General features: G+C 44.1%; 1 protein-coding gene across 1 annotated transcript in view; it reads right to left on the reverse strand.

Annotated features, from left to right (window-relative positions):
* The window catches only part of fbxo41 (F-box protein 41), an 80,366-nt gene that overhangs the window by 46,983 nt on the left and 13,581 nt on the right, over positions 1–19,802 (reverse strand). Inside the window, exon 4 of the mRNA XM_038999011.1 lies at positions 1,663–1,879. Coding sequence (XP_038854939.1) covers positions 1,663–1,879 — 217 coding nt within the window. The remainder of the gene's footprint in view (positions 1–1,662; positions 1,880–19,802) is intronic.

The raw sequence follows: 19,802 nt of genomic DNA on the forward strand, positions 1-19,802 counted from the left end.
AACACCTGGACAACCACTTATACCGCTGAGGTAAATGAAGAAATAGAGCGGTGACATGACCAGCGGTCACACACACACACACACACAGCACGCAAACACACGCATCCCACACACACACACACACACGCACACACGCACCCCACACACACACACGCACCCCACACACACACACGCACCCCACACACACACACCTCCTCCTTCGCTGTCCAATTCCGCTATTCACAGTCCAGCGCTCGCCCATTCTGTTTAATAAATATTTTACACATTCCCTAATCGGCCCAGATCAAATTAAAATGCTAAATTGTGATGAGTCGACAGGTATCAACACGCCAACCTTGCCTGTTTCTAATAGCACAAGTCACGAGATGCATCCCGTTCCCTACACAGTGCACTACTTTCGACTAGGGCCCATAGAGCTCAGGTCAAAAGTAGTGCACTATGTAGGGAATAAGTTCCCATTTGGATCTCAGACATAGACAATCTAACCCTAGCATGTGGATATCTGACTGTCTGTTTTCACGTCACTCCAAAATCATTTCGTTCTTTTCGTCACTGATCATTTAAATGACATCAATATCACCCCCCAAAAAAAGACCCCATTTATTTGGACTGGAACTAACAGACCCAGTTGAGGAACCAATTATATAAGTGACTTACGTAACGTTGACTAATTATGCAAGGACTATATTAAGGAATGCACAACACGGGAGGGTGGTGGACGCTTAATTGGAGGAGGACGGGCTCGTGGTAATGGCTGGGGCGGAATGGTATCAAATACATCAGACATGGTGTCAATGTGTTTGATGCCAGTCCATTCGCTCCGTTCCAGCCATTGTTATGCGCCGTCCTCCCCTCAGCAGCCTCCTGTGACGTACAACTGTTAAATTCAGTAAAACGCACACGCAGTACACGCCCGCGCAGGGCACGCCCTCTATTAATCAGATACTCAGTTTACTTGACCAAGTGCAATCTGGTTTATGCAAGTCCATCCTGGTTTTTCTCTGTGAGTCTACAGTGGCACAGTTCAATAGACTCAATGCCTATTCATCATTCAAGTTAAAAAGCTACTTTGACGAGTTGTCACTGACATCTGTTCCCCCAGACAGCGACGGATTTGTCTTCCCCTATTGGCTGTCCTGTCAACGTAACAGGAAGTGTGTAATTTGTGGCGATGCCATTGGCCCTGGTCTAATTCTATGAAGACGCATCCTTCCTTTGTCGCTTTGGAGTTTTGAGAGTTAACAGATGCTTCGACCACATTAGATTGCCCTTGATTATTTCACATCAAGGAAGGGGAGTTTTTAAACAGGGACATTATCTGTGCCACTATCTGGCACAGATCTAGAATCAGCTTACCTTAACCTTAGACGTTAGGTTTACACATACAAATCTGACCTCAGATCAGTATCTAGGTCAACTTCTTCTCCACTCCAGATCACCAGAAACAATCTAGGATCAGTTTACCTTTCCCAATTCTTAACCATTAGGCTCTCCTTACACAAATCTGACTTTTGTTTGTCTACACGGCCAACTTCCTCTCTCCACTCCAGATCACCTGGCATTTGTTGCCCTTTTGGAGCCTGGCAGGCTACGGATCTAGAAAATCAGCTTACCGTAACCGTTTGTGTAATCAAAAGCAAAACTGGTCTTGGATCGGCTCACCTGGCGTCCATTGTTGGAGCCCTTGTTGGAGCCGGGCAGGCTGCAGCGTCCCATGCTGCCGTTGGGCGTGGTCCCGCAGCTGCTGATGATCTGCAGCTGTTTCTCGGCGCGGTCGGCACGGTCCAGGAGCTCCTCGATGAACTGCTGCAGGCGCACCTTGGCGTTGGCCTCCCGCGCCGCCGTATCCTGGAGGAACTGGTCTATCTGGGTTACCTCCCTGGTGAAAATCGGGAGGAGAGGAGACGGATAGTTACTGGTGTGCATAAACACACATAGGTTACGTCCCAAAAAAGCACCGTATTTACTTCACACACACACAAAAATATAAAACACAACACGTAAAGTGTTGGTCCCATGTTTCATGAGCTGAAATAAAAGATCCTAGAAATGTTACATACGCACACAAAAAAAAACGTATTTCTCTCATGTTTTGAGCACAAAATTTGTTCATATCCCTGTTAGTGAGCATTTCTTCTTTGCCAAGATAATCCATCCACCTGACAGGTGTGGCATATCAAGAAGCTGATTAAACAGCATGATCATTACACAGGTGCAGCTTGTGCTGGGGACTAAATAACGACACTCTAAAATGGGCAGTTTTGTCACACAACACAATGCCACAGATGTCAAGTTGAGGGAGCGTGCAATTGGCATGCTGACTGCAGGAATGTCCACTAGAGTGGTTTCCAGAGAATTGAACGTCCATTTCTCTACCGTTGTTTCAGAGAATTTGGCGGTATGTCCAACCGGCCTCACAACTGCAGACCACGTGTAAACACGCCAGCCCAGGACCTCCACATCTGGCTTCTTCACCTTCGGGATCGTCTGAGACCTGCCACCCGGACAGCTGATGAAACTGAGGAGTATTTCTGTCTGTAATAAAGCTCTTTTGTGGGAAAAACATTCTGATTGGCTGGGCCTGGCTCCCCAGTGGGTGGGCCTAAGCCCAGTCATGTGAAATCCATAGTTTAGGGCCTAATGAGTTGATTTAAAAATCAACTGATTTCCTTATATGAACTGTAAGTCAGTAAAATCGTTGAAATTGTGACATGTTGCGTTTATATATATATATCTTTGTTCAGCATAGTACACTAAATTGGACCAGAGCCATATAGGCTCAGCAGTCATGGACTGGTCTATCTGGGCCACCTCCATGGTGGAGGCGAGAAGACACACAGAATGGTTTGAGTACACACACACACACACACACGGGGGAGTTGGTCTAACAGTGCAACCTCATTAAATGTAGATAGATATCTGCACACTGATGAATGGTCCTGCAGTTTACTGGGCAACACTAAGCAATATTAACTGCTATATTAACAGCAATAGTAACCTTTGCAGTTAAGTAATAATGCCAGAGAAGCCGGTATTAGGAGGATATATTGGTACGAAGTCGAGGGCCGGCAAACCATTCCAATATATCCTCCAACCACCGGCTTCGAGGGTGTTATCACTTTTATACAACTGGTTACCAACAGATTTAAATAAGAATTGATATATTTTCATGAATTTAATCATACTATTAAAAAATTAAAAAATCCCAACACAAATCTATGGTTGCTACCCAAGCCGGCTGGTCGTTCACTCTATCGGTTAGGTTGCCAGAGACGCGACCCAGTCATGAACTCGTGTTCTTTATCTATATCCGAGTCATTCGTTCTAATTTTCCGTTGCCATGCTGCCTGGCAACGTTCTTATCCCTTGGTTGCTAGCTAGCCAACTATGGCTAACACAGTCACGTCAAACAGCGCAGACAGAACAGCAGAGTAGCTGCACTTGCGTTTGTTTAAGCTGTTTTCTAGTGACGTTTATTTGTCGTGACATTTACAATGAGCTAATGATGAGCGATTTCGTCTGGCATAGAAAATGTGCTCTCGTCAGGACAATGTTCAGAGGAGCTAGCCAACTACACAGCAAACACAATCACTTCAAACTGAAGCTGGAAATACAGCAAACTACAGTAGCTCTATTGATATTTCTTTGTATATATATATATATCCAGAAATATTATGCCGATTCATGATTTCGACTGGCTGAGAAAAGAGGTCTCGTCCTGACACGTTAATCCTCAAATGGGACAGCGGAGATCAAATTTCAATATTGAAAAGGTCGGAGAGACAGCAAGGTTTATACAAATCTCTGCTGTTGCAAACCAAATGCTGGTCTAAAAAGAAAAAGCGACATGATGTCTAAATCATTTTTTTACAGTGGAGATCAAGTTTATAAATTGCCTGGTTGGGCTGATGAGAGTTGATTACGTCATAGCCGGAGGTAACTTGTGGAATAGACACCGGCTGGAATGCGGTTTTAACCAATTAGCAACCAGGATTAGACCCACCCGTTGCATAATTCATGAATTTATAAGCTACAGGTCATTGGATGCGAGTACACTACGTTTGCAACTAACTGGACGACCTAACTCCCTGGGAACATATGGGAAGAATGGGTGGTTCGGGGCATACAAAAACACACACCACTTCTAATGGGAGGACAGAAACCAGATGGTTAGGTGCACACATACCAAACCTGGGTCAAATACATAATGTAAAATACTGCACTTGATTTACAATGGACCCAATAGAACACACAGTACAGTGGAGCTGGACATGAAGATTTGGACATGAAGATCATCTTTAACACAGACATGCAAGACAATTGAATGTCACAGAATCTCCTGATGAGGTGCCACAGACATGTCTGGACTGTTAAATGCCATCGATATCACCCCCCCGGACCATTCAACAAGGTGACCCATGGGTAGAATCATTCACTCCCACAAGAGCGTTATATGGACACTGATGGATCTAAGTATAGGATCATATCAAGTACCGTAAGTGGAACCTTCTGGAAACACACACACATACCGGGGGGGTAATGTTGACCCTAAGGTACTGTACATAGCATATAGATTAGTGATATACTGTATCTGCTAGCACAAGGAATCCATCTCTTCAAAACACACACACTCCTACACAAAACACACAGGAACCGACTGATTAATGCTATCGCACTCGCTGTCCCAGTTTCATACATACATTAAGTTTTATTTCCACACAGATACTGTATCATAGCTGAATCTTTTTCATATTCGCTTCTCTTCTCTGACACCGTCTTTTTTTCTCTCCCCTCACTTCTCACCCTCGCTCCCTCTTCCACTGTTTTCTTTTATGCTCGTTTATGTGGACCTGCATTCTGCAAGACGTCACTGGGGCCAGGAGCGAAACAAGCCATTTTCCCTTCCCTTATCTCTGTGGTATGTGGGTGTGTGTGTGTGTGTGTGTGTGCGTGCGTATACCACGTCTCTGTCCTTTTAAACACCAGCAGCCGCTCCTGTCCAAACAAATCTCCTCAGAAAATCCAAACAAGACACACACACACACAAAGGTCCTACTAGCGCTGGCTTGTCGTTGGTTTTACGGGAGCAAAGGAACTACTGTCTGAAGGTTAACGTCGCACGCTCCAGTTATGAACGCTTCCCAAATGGCACTTTATTCCCATAATAGTGCACTACTTTTGACCAGGGCCCACAGAGCTGAATAGGGTGCCATTTGGTATGCAGATTTGCCTGCATTTCCACCGCTATCGACAGTGTTCCGTGAAACTGGTACAATGGACAATAATGTTCATGTAAAACGTTCTATAAAAAAGGTGTGACGACCCTCCCACTCTGTCTGCCGAATTCTCTCTTTGCGCTCGTTTTCCTTATTAGGATGTCGGTGGGCGGAGCCGGGAGGGTCGTCAGCGAAATGGGACACACCTGGGCTCGGGTGTATCCCGGGGATAAACACACCTTTCCCCCATACACCGAGGAGACTCTCCACACAGACACACTTGTCTTCTGGTTGTGGCAATTTGGGGCTTCGTGTTCATATGTTTTGGCACCTCTCAACACCCCTCATTATCACCATCTATGCATGCATCCACTCACACTACTGACTACACAATCCATTGTTACTTGTAAAGTTTACTTTATTTAATAAATATATGTTTGTTATTTCTCTCTCTCTCTGTGTCGTCTTCCTCTTTCTTACGAGCTAAGAGCCGGTTCGTAAAAAAGGGAAGAGGCTAGACTTGAGAAATGTTTGGCATCTGGCGAAATTAAGTGTCTGTCTTGGGGGCCAAAGACATTCCAAAATGAGATTATTCAGATTAGGATGAGAAGAAGTGTTTGATCAACATGAAAGATGTGGTTATCAAATGGGTGTGTAAATAAATAGAGGTGATAAAGCTGGATCAAATGAACGTTTCCACACACACAGCGCAGTAGTTTGAGATTTGACAATAGCATCATCCTTTTTTAATATTTATTTTACCTTTATTTAACTAGGCAAGTCAGTTAAAAGAACAAATTCTTATTTTCAATGACGGCCTAGGAACAGTGGGTTAACTGCCTCGTTCAGGGGCAGAACGACAGATTTTTACCTTGTCAGCATGATATGGGGTTAAAGCTCATCTCAGGGTTGTCGTATATTTCGATAAACCTCCAACCCTCTTTTCATCTCATTCATGCTGAGTAGGATAGAACAGCTAATGAGTGACTCTTCAACTAGCCCAGAGAGGATGAACATTTTCCCTGTTGCTAAAATGGCTCCAGTCACATTATGAGCTTCTCTCTCCCCCTCTTTATTTCCCTCCCTCCTTTTCCCTCTTCCTTTCCCTTTGAATCGACAGGCACGAATACAATCTCACACCTGCCATTTTGTATACCTATGGTTCGTGTAGGAGTGCATTTATGTTGTGTTCCAACAGCTTTCTGATGACTCATCTTCGCTCCCTGTGTGTGTGTGTGTGTGTGTGTGTGTGTGTGTGTGTGTGTATTCACACTGTCTGCTTCTGTTTTCAGTGTCACAGCTAAAGCGATCAGGAGTCAGGCCTGCCACCACAGTCACCGCTATTTTCCCTTACCTCCAGGCAGTGGGAGGACGTGTCAATAAGGGTACACGCACACTCACGCACACACAAAATAGGATTTCAGCAGCCACCCTCAAAACATCAAAGAGAGGTCAATTTCAACACATAACAGATACAGGAGTCGAAGTGGCTGGAGCAGACTTTCCTCTATATTATGGGATGTGACGGGCTTCATCAAAGGAAAAGAGAAAGTGCACTACTTTTAACAGGGCCCAGGGCAAAAGTAGTGTGCTATGAAGGGAATAGGGTGCCATTTGGGACACCACCAGAGAACAGAGGGTGACAGAGAGGTTGCTAAATATATACACCAATATATAATATATGGTGTAATGAATAATCTGGTTTACACTGAGAATTGAATCCCCTCTTAGAAAGTGCTGTAGGATTGTGGGTAGTCAGGGTAGTGAGTACCACAGTGTGTCACCAACCTGGAAAAACACACGCGTCCCAAATCCAACCCCATTCCGTATATAGTGTTCTACTTTTGTACTATTTAGAGAATAGGGTGCCATTTTGTCCCAGAGACACAGACTGGTAGTAGAGTTGGATGATACTGTTGAAGAATTGGTATTCATTATACATTTTTCCAAAGATGATAGGCTTTACATTTATTTTTGTTGGAATATATTGCATCGGTCTTTTTGAGTACCTTTTCTACTCACTTCATCTGGCTATTCAAATAGTTCTTTTTTTTAATACACTAGACCGATATGAAAAACATTTCTAAAAATGACAGTCATTTGAAGGAATAGAAAAATCTCCTTTGCTAGGGGGCAAAAGACACCGGTGCTGAATGGTTGCAGTGAATACTTGTCATGGTCTGTAGGTTGGAGGGACTTGAGGGGCTAGCACACACACATCCCATCCAGTCTAGAGCAGACCCACCTGGTTGAGTAGAGGGAAGGAGAGGAGCGTGACCACAGATTGGATTAGAAGTGTGTGTTTGACTGATTGCACCAGTGGATGCGTGTTCGACATGTACAGTAAGTGCACTACACAGCTGATTCGAATAATCAACTAATCATCAAGCTTTGATCGTTTGAATCAGCTGTGTAGGGTCTCGAGGACAGAGTTTGGGAAACGCTGATCTAATGTGTGTGCTCCTGCAACCCGGCCTCTGCAGCTATCCCACCAGATAGGTTCACAAAAGAGCAGCAAAGCATTCATCCATGACAGAGCCATCCTCCAGGAGTGCGTACATGTGTGTGTGTGCATGGGAGCACGTGTGTGTACCGGAGTATCAAACCTCTGAGGATCCATGTTCCTGTATTTCACATGGCCGACGGCTCCTGGTTATTAACTAGCTACATCAATACAGAGAAACACTAGCGAAGTCTTAAGTGGCGAAACACGTATGGGAAGAAATGTGTTCGCAAATGTAATACTGAAGAATATGATAGAGTACAGTAAGCTGGACGAAGTCGCGGTTTTTCTAAAGCGTTATTGTTTTTGACAGTGATGAAGACAAAGGATAGAAAACGGGACTACAACTCTTCCGCCACTGTTATATGCACGCTTTGACCAAACTGACAAGGCTCCAATAAGACCTGGGGCTAGAATGATACGCCAATCCTCTGGGAGTGTAGGGCTAAGGACATGCAAAACTGAAAACGCCTCGCTCTTCTCCCTCTCTCGCCAGAAGGGTTGTGTTAATGCACTATACCACCTGACTGGCTGACGGACGGGCGGCTCACTCTGCATAGCTGAAACTAAGTTTGATATTAGAGAGGGGAAGAGGGTGGCTTTAAAGAAACACGCAGAAAGAGAGAGACACACCAAGAAATCAAAAGAGCCAAAGGGAAGAAGCAAGAGAGGAGACAGACAGACCGACACATCTCAGTAGGAGCTATAGGTGATGTGTCGGTTCCCTGTGGTCAACCTTATTTTTTTAAACACACCGCTCTCTAGGCGTGACTCATCGTCTCCTTCCAAAACTAGCACCTCCAGACAGGGGGAACAAGTCAACAAATAAGCCCACATGTTCACACCAGCACTGGGGGAGTTGAAAACCAGGTCTCCTACAGCCATTCCTGGGTCTTACTTTTCTGGGACACTAGGGCGCGTGTGTGTGTACACACGTTTTACTATACTTGCGAGTACCAGAAGTCCCCTCAAGAAAAGTAAACCAACTCAAATTCACAACTATAGTAAGACATAGCTGTGTGTGTGTGTGTGTCAAAGCGTGCGTGCTATTAGGAAACAGGCCTAGTCCGTGTCTGACTGGCACAGACCTAGACAAGACATTGAGGGTGAAGTAGTACCAGACCACCTGCTTACAGGTTGGTAGGATGGCGCTACAGAGGATAGAGCTTCCGTGAATCCATGTTCTCTGTTCCTCACCCGTCCTCTCCTCTTCCATAAGCTCTACCCACACACACACACCTACCTCCCACACTCAGTTTCCCCATGCAGTATATACACCATATAATAGACTTCCATAAGGAACACAGTGTCTCAGATGGCTAGTCCTCTAGTGACACCTCTCTGGTTATCCACACTACAGGGCAGATAAAAACGCATGTTAGAGACATTAATATGGAGGGGAACTGAAAATGTGTGTAATTGCATCTCGACAGAGTTTGCGCCCCAAATTACACCATTATTCCCTTCATAGTGCATTACTTTTGACCAGGGCCCATAGTAGTGCACTACCAAATGGAATAATGGTGCCATAGAGTACCACAGTATGAGTCATAATACCCATAAAAGCTAGCAGTCAAAACAGGGGAAATGGTTCCAAATCGTATTCCACCGTTCATTTTTAGAAACACTTCAAATAAGGGTTGTGTTTCACGTAGGCTTACCCTGGCGTAATGTTTTGATAGCTGTGTAAATCGCTCAGAAATGGGGACTTACACAGTGCCTTCGAAAAGTATTCAGACCCCTTGACTTTTTCCACATTTTGTTAGGTTACAGCCTTATTATCAAATGGATTAAATATATATTTTTCTGAAATCTACACACTACCATAATGACAACGAAAACAGTTAATACATCTTTTCAAATTTATTAAAACAGAAAAAAAACAGAAAAAAATGTACATAAGTATTCAGACCCTTTGCTGTGACACTCGAAATTGACCTCCGGTGCATCCGGTTTCCATTGATCATCCTTGATATGTTTCTACAACTTGGAGTCCACCTTTGGTAAATTCAATTGAATGGACATGATTTGGAAAGACATAAACCTGTCTATATCAAAAAGGTCTCATAGTTGTCAGTGCATGTCAGAGCAAAAAGCAAGCCATGAGGTCAAAAGAATTGTCCGTATTGCTCCGAGACAGGATTGTGTCGAAGGCACAGATCTGGGGAAGGGTACCAAAACATTTCTGCAGCATTGAACCACCAAGACTCTTCCTAGAGCTGGCCGCCCGGCCAAACTGAGCAATCAGGGGAGAAGGGCCTTGGTCAGGGAGGTGACCAAGAACCTGATGGTCACAGACAGCGCTCTAGAGTTCCTCTGTGGAGATGGGAGAACCTTCCAGAAGGACAACCATCTCTGCAGCAGTCCCAATTAGGCCTTCATGGTGGAGTGGCCAGACAGAAGCCACATGACAGCCCGCTTGGAGTTTGCCAAAAGGCACCTAAAGACTCTCAGACCATAAGAAACAAGATTCTCTGGTCTGATGAAACCAAGATTGAACTCTTTGGCCTGAATGCCAAGCATCATGTCTGGAGGAAACCTGGCACAATCCCTATGGTGAAGCATGGTGGTGGCAGCATCATACTGTGGGGATGTTTTTCAGCGGCAGATCAACGGAACAAAGTACAGAGAGATCCTTGATTAGAACTTGATCCAGAGCGCTCAGGACCTCAGACTGGGACGAAGGTTCACCTTCCAACAGGACAACGACCCTAAGCACACAGCCAAGACAACGCAGGTGTGGCTTCGGGACAAGTCTCTGAATGTCCTTGAGTGGCCCAGCCAGAGACCGGACTTGAACCCGATCGAACATCTCTGGAGACCTGAAAATAGCTGTGCAGCAACACTCCCCATCCAACCTGACAGAGCTTGAGAGGATCTGCAGAGAGGAATAGAAGAAACTCCCCAAATACAGGTGTGCCAAGCTTGTAGCATCATACCCAAGAAGACTCGAGGCTGTAATCGCTGCCAAAGGTGCTTCAACAAAGTACTGAGTAAAGTGTCTGAATACTTATGTAAATGTGATATCAGTTTTGACTTTTAATACTTTAGCAAAAATGTCTAAAAACCTGTTTTTGCTTTGTCATTATGGGGTATTGTGTGTAGATTTATGAGAGAAAAAAAACACTAATCCATTTTAGAATAAGGCTGTAACGTAATAAAATGTGGAAAAAGTCAAGGGGTCTGAATTCTTTCCGAATGCACTAGATTTACCCCCAACAAATTAAATGCTAATTAGCTGCTGAAGAACTACAAATGCCATGATGATCTGGATGAGAGTGCCAAATCGAGGCAAAGGTAAGAATCTCTGGATTAACCATCTAATGTAAGCTAAATTTAGTAATGCATTTCTTTGAATGTACCGGTTAGCAAACGGTGCTAGAGATGGCGTGCAGGAGCTTGCAGGGATGTGTAGTCTTCCATGTCTACTTATGTGAATTAGCAGTTTCAAATCTGATAGTAAATAGTCACTTTGTCCGAGAGAGATTTACGTGGTTATGAAAACGGCACGCCAGGGTAAACCTACACAGCCCTTATTTGAAGTGTTTCTAAAATGTAAGGTGGAAAAACAAAATTGGAACCATTTCCCTGTTTGACCGCTAGGTTTTATGGGTACTATGACACCTCCACTGTGGGGCTCTATTTGGGATGCAGGATCTGTCTCGCCATGCCAAGATGAAAGCGCACTGCGTGGCTGATATAAATTCTATCGGGTGCTAGTTTCATGGTCAGATACAGGCCAATTTCATGTTGCCATTTATACAGGGGTGCAAATCTCGACTGCAGAAGTCAATCTGCTTCAGCAAGAGAGAATGATCATTTAGAGCGCTGGTCAAATGCAGTGCACTACAGCTGGTAGAGCATGGCACTTGCAACGCCAGGGTTGTGGGTTCCATTCCCATGGGGGACCAGTAGAAAAAGTACAAAAATGTATGCACTCACTACTGCAAGTCGCTCTGTATAAGAGTGTCTGCTAAATGACATAAAATGTAAATAGGGAATCCGGTGCAAGTTAGGATGCATCCTGATTATCTATAAATAAAATGGAAGGCATGATTAGGACGGTCTTTTATATGGAAATACAATTTGCAAGATTTGCACTCCTCACATGTATAATAATATACAGCTATGCACAGTGTACAAAACATTAGGAACACTTGCTCTTTCCATGACAGATTGACCAGGTAAATCCGGGTGAAAGCTATGATCCCTTATTGACCTGTTAAATCCATTTCAAAGTGACGGGTTAAAGAACGATTTAAAGTGACGGGTTAAAGAAGGATTTAAAGTGACGGGTTAAAGAAGGATTTGTAAGCCTGGAGATAATTGAGACATGGATTGAATGTGTGCCATTTAGAGGGTGAATGAGCAAAACAAAATATTTAAGTGCCCTTGAACGGGGTATGGTGGTAGGTGCCACGGTGCACCGGTTAAAGTGTGTCGAACTTGCAAAGCTACTGGGTTTTTCACACTCAACAGTTTCCCGTGGGGCTCAAGAATAGTCCACCACCCAAAGGACACCCAGCCAACTTGACACAACTGTGGGACGCATTGGAGTCAACATGGGCCAGCATCGCTATGGCATGCTTTCGACACCTTGAAGAGTCCACGCCCCGACGAATTGAGGCTGTTCTGAGGGCAAAGGGGGGTGCAACTCAATAATTCCAAATGTTTTATACACTATATATATATACACTATATACACACAATATATCTATTGAACTACTACGTGTTTAGCATTGCAGGGACCAAGATGAAAAATGAAATGTATCGGAAAGAATCGAATGGGAGTACGTCACATGTAAATGTAAAGGACGTCACGATGCTTCTTAGCGAGTACCACTTCCTCCTGATTCGGCTCACACCGAGGCTCAAACCCAGGATCTCTGCCCTGCTAGCGCACGTGACCGCCCTCCTGAAGGGTCTTACCATTTGGCGCTACACGAAAAGCTAGCTATTCAGTGGCGCAAGTGGCGACAAGGCTGAGGAGGACGTGTCACACACCCCCATATGCTACTAACAGGACGATTTCAGACAGGGTACAAATGCCTAATTAGTCATTAGGATGTAAATGAATGTTTTGGTAATCAATGAGGTGAGCAGAGGACCAGGGAGGCCGGGACTAATGAGAATTAGACTGTGCTCATAAATCCGCTGCTAAATCACCTCCGGTTAAGTGGATGGGTGTCCAGTAGGGTTCAAGCCAGGCACCCTAAACTGTTATCACATAGCTTATTACAATGCGGCTCACTGAATACTAATCATTCCCGTCGCTGACCTACAGAAGGCAATTAGCCTGAATTGTAGCATTAGCATATTAGCTAACGATGCTAGCATGAACAGCAGCGCATTCTACTGGGAAATGCTAATCATCATGCTAACACACAATGACGGAGTGGAAGGCAAAAGGATATTCCAGGGAGCATATTTCAACGGTGCTTTCTAAAAGGAGATCATGGTATGCTATGACGTTGTGACATGGAAAGAGTGTCATGCTGACTGAAGAATAATGATGCATCCCGGGGAAGAGGGGAAGCAGGGAGGGCCAAGAAGGACAAAGGGATGAAAGCAGATAGAAATGTAATAGTCGCCCAAACGATAATGATCTAAACCACTGCTCTTCATGGATATAAAGATAGGGGACATGAACAGGATCTAGTATCTATCCATCTAGGGTTAATGACCATGATAAGAGGGGCTAATGAATAGTCACACTAGCTTACAGCCAGCCACTGTCACTTAAGATGAGACAGCGGGGCCATGTCCCAAATTACACCCTATTCCTTATTTAGTGCACTATTTTTTTTACCAGGACCCTTGGGGGTCTGGTCAAAAGTAGTGCACAACATAGGAAATAAGGTGCCATTTGGGACGGAACCCTGACTCACTCTGCACACCCAAGGGTCCAACAAGTCACAACAGCCACGATGAATAACACATGGTCGGCATTCCAAATGGCATCCTATTCCTTATATATATATATATTGCACTACTTTTGACCAGACCCCTAAGGACCCTGATCAAATATAGTGCCCTTAATAGGGTGCCATCTAGGACGCAGAGACATGATCTTCTAAAGTGGTCCTGTTTATATGTTAATTATCATCACTGGTCAGTCCGTCTTTCATAGTTGTCATGATCACCGGTTATTAATTCAATATTATACAGCATTATTATTCATGGGGTGAAATAATTCATTAAAAGCCATGCATGACGGACAGACAGAAAATACCTTTTAGAAATAGTTGCTTTGTGTCGCTCAGACAAGTGACAAGCGCTTATTATGGAGTCTACTTAGTCACCTGGATGGGACTAAGTAGATGGTTTTTTTTTTACGTACACACACGCATATGCATGGAACAAACGCTTACACACCACACACACACATATATATATATAATATACACACACATCTATATATACACTGCTCAAAAAAATAAAGAGAACACTTAAACAACACAATGTAACTCCAAGTCAATCACACTTCTGTGAAATCTAACTGTCCACTTAGGAAGCAACACTGATTGACAATAAATTTCACATGCTATTGTGCAATTGGAATAGACAAAAGGTGGAAATGATAGGCAATTAGCAAGACACCCACAATAAAGGAGTGATTCTGCAGGTGGTGACCACAGACCACTTCTCAGTTCCTATGCTTCCCGGCTGATGTTTTGGTCACTTTTGAATGCTGGCGGTGCTTTCACTCTAGTGGTAGCATGAGACGGAGTCTACAACCCACACAAGTGGCTCAGGTAGTGCAGCTCATCCAGGACGGCACATCAATGCAAGCTGTGGCAAGAAGGTTTGCTGTGTCTGTCAGCGTAGTGTCCAGAGCATGGAGGCGCTACCAGGAGACAGGCCAGTACATCAGGAGACGTGGAGGAGGCCGTAGGAGGGCAACAACCCAGCAGCAGGACCGCTACCTCCGCCTTTGTGCAAGGAGGAGCACTGCCAGAGCCCTGCAAAATGACCTCCAGCAGGCCACAAATGTGCATGTGTCTGCTCAAACGGTCAGAAACAGACTCCATGAGGGTGGTATGAGGGCCCGACGTCCACAGGTGGGGGTTGTGCTTACAGCCCAACACTGTGCAGGACGTTTGGCATTTGCCAGAGAACACCAAGATTGGCAAATTCGCCACTGGCGCCCTGTGCTCTTCACAGATGAAAGCAGGTTCACACTGAGCACGTGACAGAGTCTGGAGACGCCGTGGAGAACATTCTGCTGCCTGTAACATCCTCCAGCATGACCGGTTTGGCGGTGGGTCAGTCATGGTGTGGGGTGGCATTTCTTTGTGGGGCCGCACAGCCCTCCATGTGCTCGCCAGAGGTAGCCTGACTGCCATTAGGTACCGAGATGAGATCCTCAGACCCCTTGTGAGACCATATGCTGGTGCGGTTGGCCCTGGGTTCCTCCTAATGCAAGACAATGCTAGACCTCATGTGGCTGGAGTGTCAGCAGTTCCTGCAAGAGGAAGGCATTGATGCTATGGACTGGCCCGCCCGTTCCCCAGACCTGAATCCAATTGAGCACATCTGGGACATCATGTCTCGCTCCATCCACCAACGCCACGTTGCACCACAGACTGTCCAGGAGTTGGCGGATGCTTTAGTCCAGGTCTGGGAGGAGATCCCTCAGGAGACCATCCGCCACCTCATCAGGAGCATGCCCAGGCGTTGTAGGGAGGTCATACAGGCACGTGGAGGCCACACACACACTACTGAGCCTCATTTTGACTTGTTTTAAGGACATTACATCAAAGTTGGATCAGCCTGTAGTGTGGTTTTCCACTTTAATTTTGAGTGTGACTCCAAATCCAGACCGCCATGGGTTGATAAATTTGATTTCCATTGATAATTTTTGTGTGATTTTGTTGTCAGCACATTCAACTATGTAAAGAAAAAAGTATTTAATAAGAATATTTCATTCAGATCTAGGATGTGTTATTTTAGTGTTCCCTTTATTTTTTTGAGCAGTGTATATATATACACATATATATGTGTGTATATGTGTATATATATATTTTACACACACACACACACACACGTTTGTACACATGATCTACTGAATAATAATACTAAACCGTGAGAGAGAACATGTGGTACAGAGGGCAGGAGGGTGGGAGAGAGACAAAGAAAGAGAGAAGCAGCAGCCTTTCGAGGGTGAGAAGAGAGCACTAGAATAGAGGAGAGGCAGTGAGAGAGACAGTGAGCGACAGATGTAGGAGGAGACAAGCTAGAGAATAGAGGGTGCACGAGACCCAGGTAGCAACGAAGGACAAAAAAATGTAATAATCAGTATGCCTTGATCATGTTGATGAACCTCATCGACCCGTTTTCAAAGCCTTCTCTCCCTGAGGTTCTTGATTTCCAAGAAACCCTAATCCAGGTTCCGGTGATCTACTATTGGATTGAGTGAATATTTTATACAAATGTAGCCTACCAATCCCAAAGGGCAAAACACATCGTGCCCACAAATGGTTAAAAGCAACGGTTAGCCGTCCTATCACCTCCGAGTAGAAATATCGGCCATCATTTTCTATTCATTTCCCGTCGATACTACATATGGAATCGTCACCGTATGGTCGACACCCCGCAGGTTATCGCTAACACCTGCTGCTTTTAGAAGGGAGTCTATGCGGTGCGTTTTGTCGTATAGAATGTAATCCTATGGTCAATAGTAGGGCCGGGACGATACCAGTATCGTGATACTCGTTAGTATCGTGGCAAGGAAACAAAATACGAATCGGATTTAACTTCTTTAGGAAAACAGCCCTAATGTTGGAAACAAACATTATGTAATTCCGAGTCAGATTTATCCATTTATTTTCCAATCTATAGCACACAATATTTTATTTACAGCAGGTTTTCAAAAGGACTAAAGAGGTTTGTCTGCTTGGTGTTTTCATTTTTGCCATGGAATCTTTTTTTCTATACTGGTATCATCACAGCCCTAGTCAATAGAATGCTTTGACAATTCTGTCAAATAAGTCAATGACAAAATCAAGAGTCTCCTTTCTACAGATTCGTTATATTCTCGAATGCAAAATAATGGCTAAGGGCTAGCTGGACTTCCTTTTCTGCTTCTGTTTGAAGCCTTAGTGTCTAATGGTTATTTTATGGTCTTATCAGATCACACTAATAAGGCTGAAGGGGTTTCAATGTATTCATCTGGTTTGAGTTTCCTCTTCTGATTCTGAAACATGGGGGGGGGGAGAAGGGGAAGCCCTGATCTTATCACCTGGTGATGGCAGTATTCACACATACGGTCTTGCAAGCTCACATCAACACCTAGAACCAAGACTTGAGCAAACGTCATTCCAACACGGTCGACCTAATTGGAGAGGTGTGTCATAAGTCTCTCCATTGCGCCCTTCCTCTTGCTCACGCTCTCTTCAAATGGTTTCTATTCCCCACTCACTCCCTCTCCCGCTCTCCAAAGCCAAGGACCTGCAAATCAAACCCTCCATCGTCTAAACTCGGGCCGGGGTTCATTATCGATCCCCCAGCTTCCTGGTTTCTCCATATCTATGCTCAGGGCTGTAACATGCATTTCTCATACGCGACTTCATATTATTTGTGTCAGTGCCGTCGGTTGAGGTTTAAATTATTCATCTTTAAAATGATTCTGTTAAAAAGGGGAAATCTAGGATTGGAATATCAATTTTTGGACTATTTCACCTTTAAAGTTGAAAGGCGCATGAGGTGAAACGACGCCACTGATCGTACCAGTGCATTTGTTATTGTTTTGCTGATGAAACGGAAGAGAGGAGCATCCAGCATTGTGGTATAGCAAAATACAAGTACATTCTTTGCTGTTCTATCACGCGTGCAATGATGTATTGTAAAATGTAAAGTACTCATTCTTACATTCACATAGGTTCTATTTACACACTTAACTTTAAAATGTCAACCTTTTTTCCATGTCATTAAGGAAAGCTTTCACATCTCCCGTCAGTTGAGCGTCTCTCTCTCATTGGTGTGTGTGCGTGCATGAACCCACTGCTTTAAGACACTGGCTCCTCCCTACCCTGACAGTCAGTAACGCTTTGCATTCTGGGAATGCTGCCTCGCTTGGCGCAGAACGAACCTGTTTCCACAGTAGCATCACACCGGAGAGCCATATTGTAAGCCGCCCTCCTCCCGCCCATCCTCCCTCTTAAGGGAATGAGCCTGAAATACGTTAGATGAAATACGGTACTGAAATTGCACCGCATTGAGTGTGGCCTTTTGATGTTCTCACTAGGGGCTTGGTCATTCACTCAGCCCACCCTGGCTGGGTGTGGGGCATAAATCACAGGGACAGAAGCGCTGACCATGTATGCATGCATACAAAATTATCAGTTTTTTTGGTTTTACTATTTATAGGTACGTGTTTGGATAAAATGAACATTTTTGTTTTATTCTATAAACTGACAACATTTCTCCAAAATTCCAAATAAAAATATTAATTTAGAGCATTTATTTGCAGAAAATGACAACTGGTCAAAATAACAAAAAATATAGTGTTGTCAGATCTCTAATAATGCAAAGAAAATAAGTTCATATCCACCAGATTTCACAGTGGGTGCAAGACCTGGAGAGGCCTACAAGCCACAGTGTCTCGCACCCACTGTGAAATTTGGTGGAGGATCGGTGATGATCTGGGGGTGCTTCAACAAGGCTGGAAATCGGGCAGATTTGTCTTTGTGAAGGACGCATGAATCAAGCCACGTACAAGGTTGTCCTGGAAGAAAACTTGCTTCCTTCCGCTCTGACAATGTTCCCCAACTCTGAGGATTTGTTTTTTTCCAGCAGGACAATGCTCCATGCCACACAGCCAGGTCAATCAAGGTGTGGATGGAGGACCACCAGATCAAGACCCTGTCACGGCCAGCCCAATCTCCAGACCTGAACCCCATTCAAAACCTCGAATGTGATCTAGAGGAAGATGGATGGTCACAAGCCATCAAACAAATCCGAGCGGCTTGAATTTCTGCGCCAGGAGTGGCATAAAGTCTCCCAACATCAATGTGAAAGACTGGTGGAGAGCATACCAAGACGCATGAAAGCTGTGATTGAAAATCAGGGTTATTCCACCAAATATTGATTTCTGAACTCTTCCGAAGATAAAACATAAGTATTGTGTTGTTTAAAAATGAATATGTACTTATTTTCTTTGCATTATTCGAGGTCTGACAACACTGCATCTTTTTTGTTATTTTGACCAGTTGTCATTTTCTGCAAATAAATGCTCCAAATGACAATATTTTTATTTGGAATTTGGGAGAAATGTTGTCAGTAGTTTATAGAATGGGTAAAATTAACATTTTTTTTTTTTTAAACATACCTATAAATAGTAAAACCAGAGAAACTGATCATTTTGCAGTGGTCTCTTATTTTTTCCAAAGCTGTATGTATCAGTGGCAGTCATTATTTTTTTTATTTTTTTTCAGTCAGTTAAGAACAAATTCTTATTTACAATGACGGCCTAGGAACAGTGGGTTAACTGCCTTGTTCAGGGGCAGAACAACAGTTTTTTACCTTGTCAGCTCGGGGATTCGATCTAGCAACATTTCGGTTACTGGCCCAACGCTCTAACCACTAGGTTACCTGCCACCCCAGACAGAAAGAAAAAAAAGACAGTTTTTTTTTTTTTTCATGAGAACAGCCTTATTTATATTACAGCATACTGGATGGCTGTCATTCATATTCCATTCACCCAGTTCAATGTAACAGCGATAGGTTTAGCCTACTTGAATTGATAATCACATTTTCCCTACACCCAGGTTGCTACAACCTAGCCTATGAATGAAAGTTTACAACGTAGGAGCACATAGGTCGAGAGAAAAATTTGACACATTCAATTCCGCCTTGCACACTCTTGCCCGCATCTAGGTGATATAGGGTGTAATCATTAGTCCAACAGTTTCTATTGCACAAATACAGGTATGTTTATCCCCGTTTTGCCTGTTTGCTTCCGTTTAAGAAACATTTTTAACAGAATCGGCAGAATGAATACACCACAGATCCCGCGTAAACACAGTTCCCTTTCATAGCAGCCACGTTGTATTCCTTCTCGCATCTACGCGCTCTCTTACTCT

Source organism: Salvelinus namaycush, chromosome 8, assembly GCF_016432855.1.
Source record: "Salvelinus namaycush isolate Seneca chromosome 8, SaNama_1.0, whole genome shotgun sequence".
Classification (NCBI taxonomy): Eukaryota; Metazoa; Chordata; class Actinopteri; order Salmoniformes; family Salmonidae; genus Salvelinus; species Salvelinus namaycush.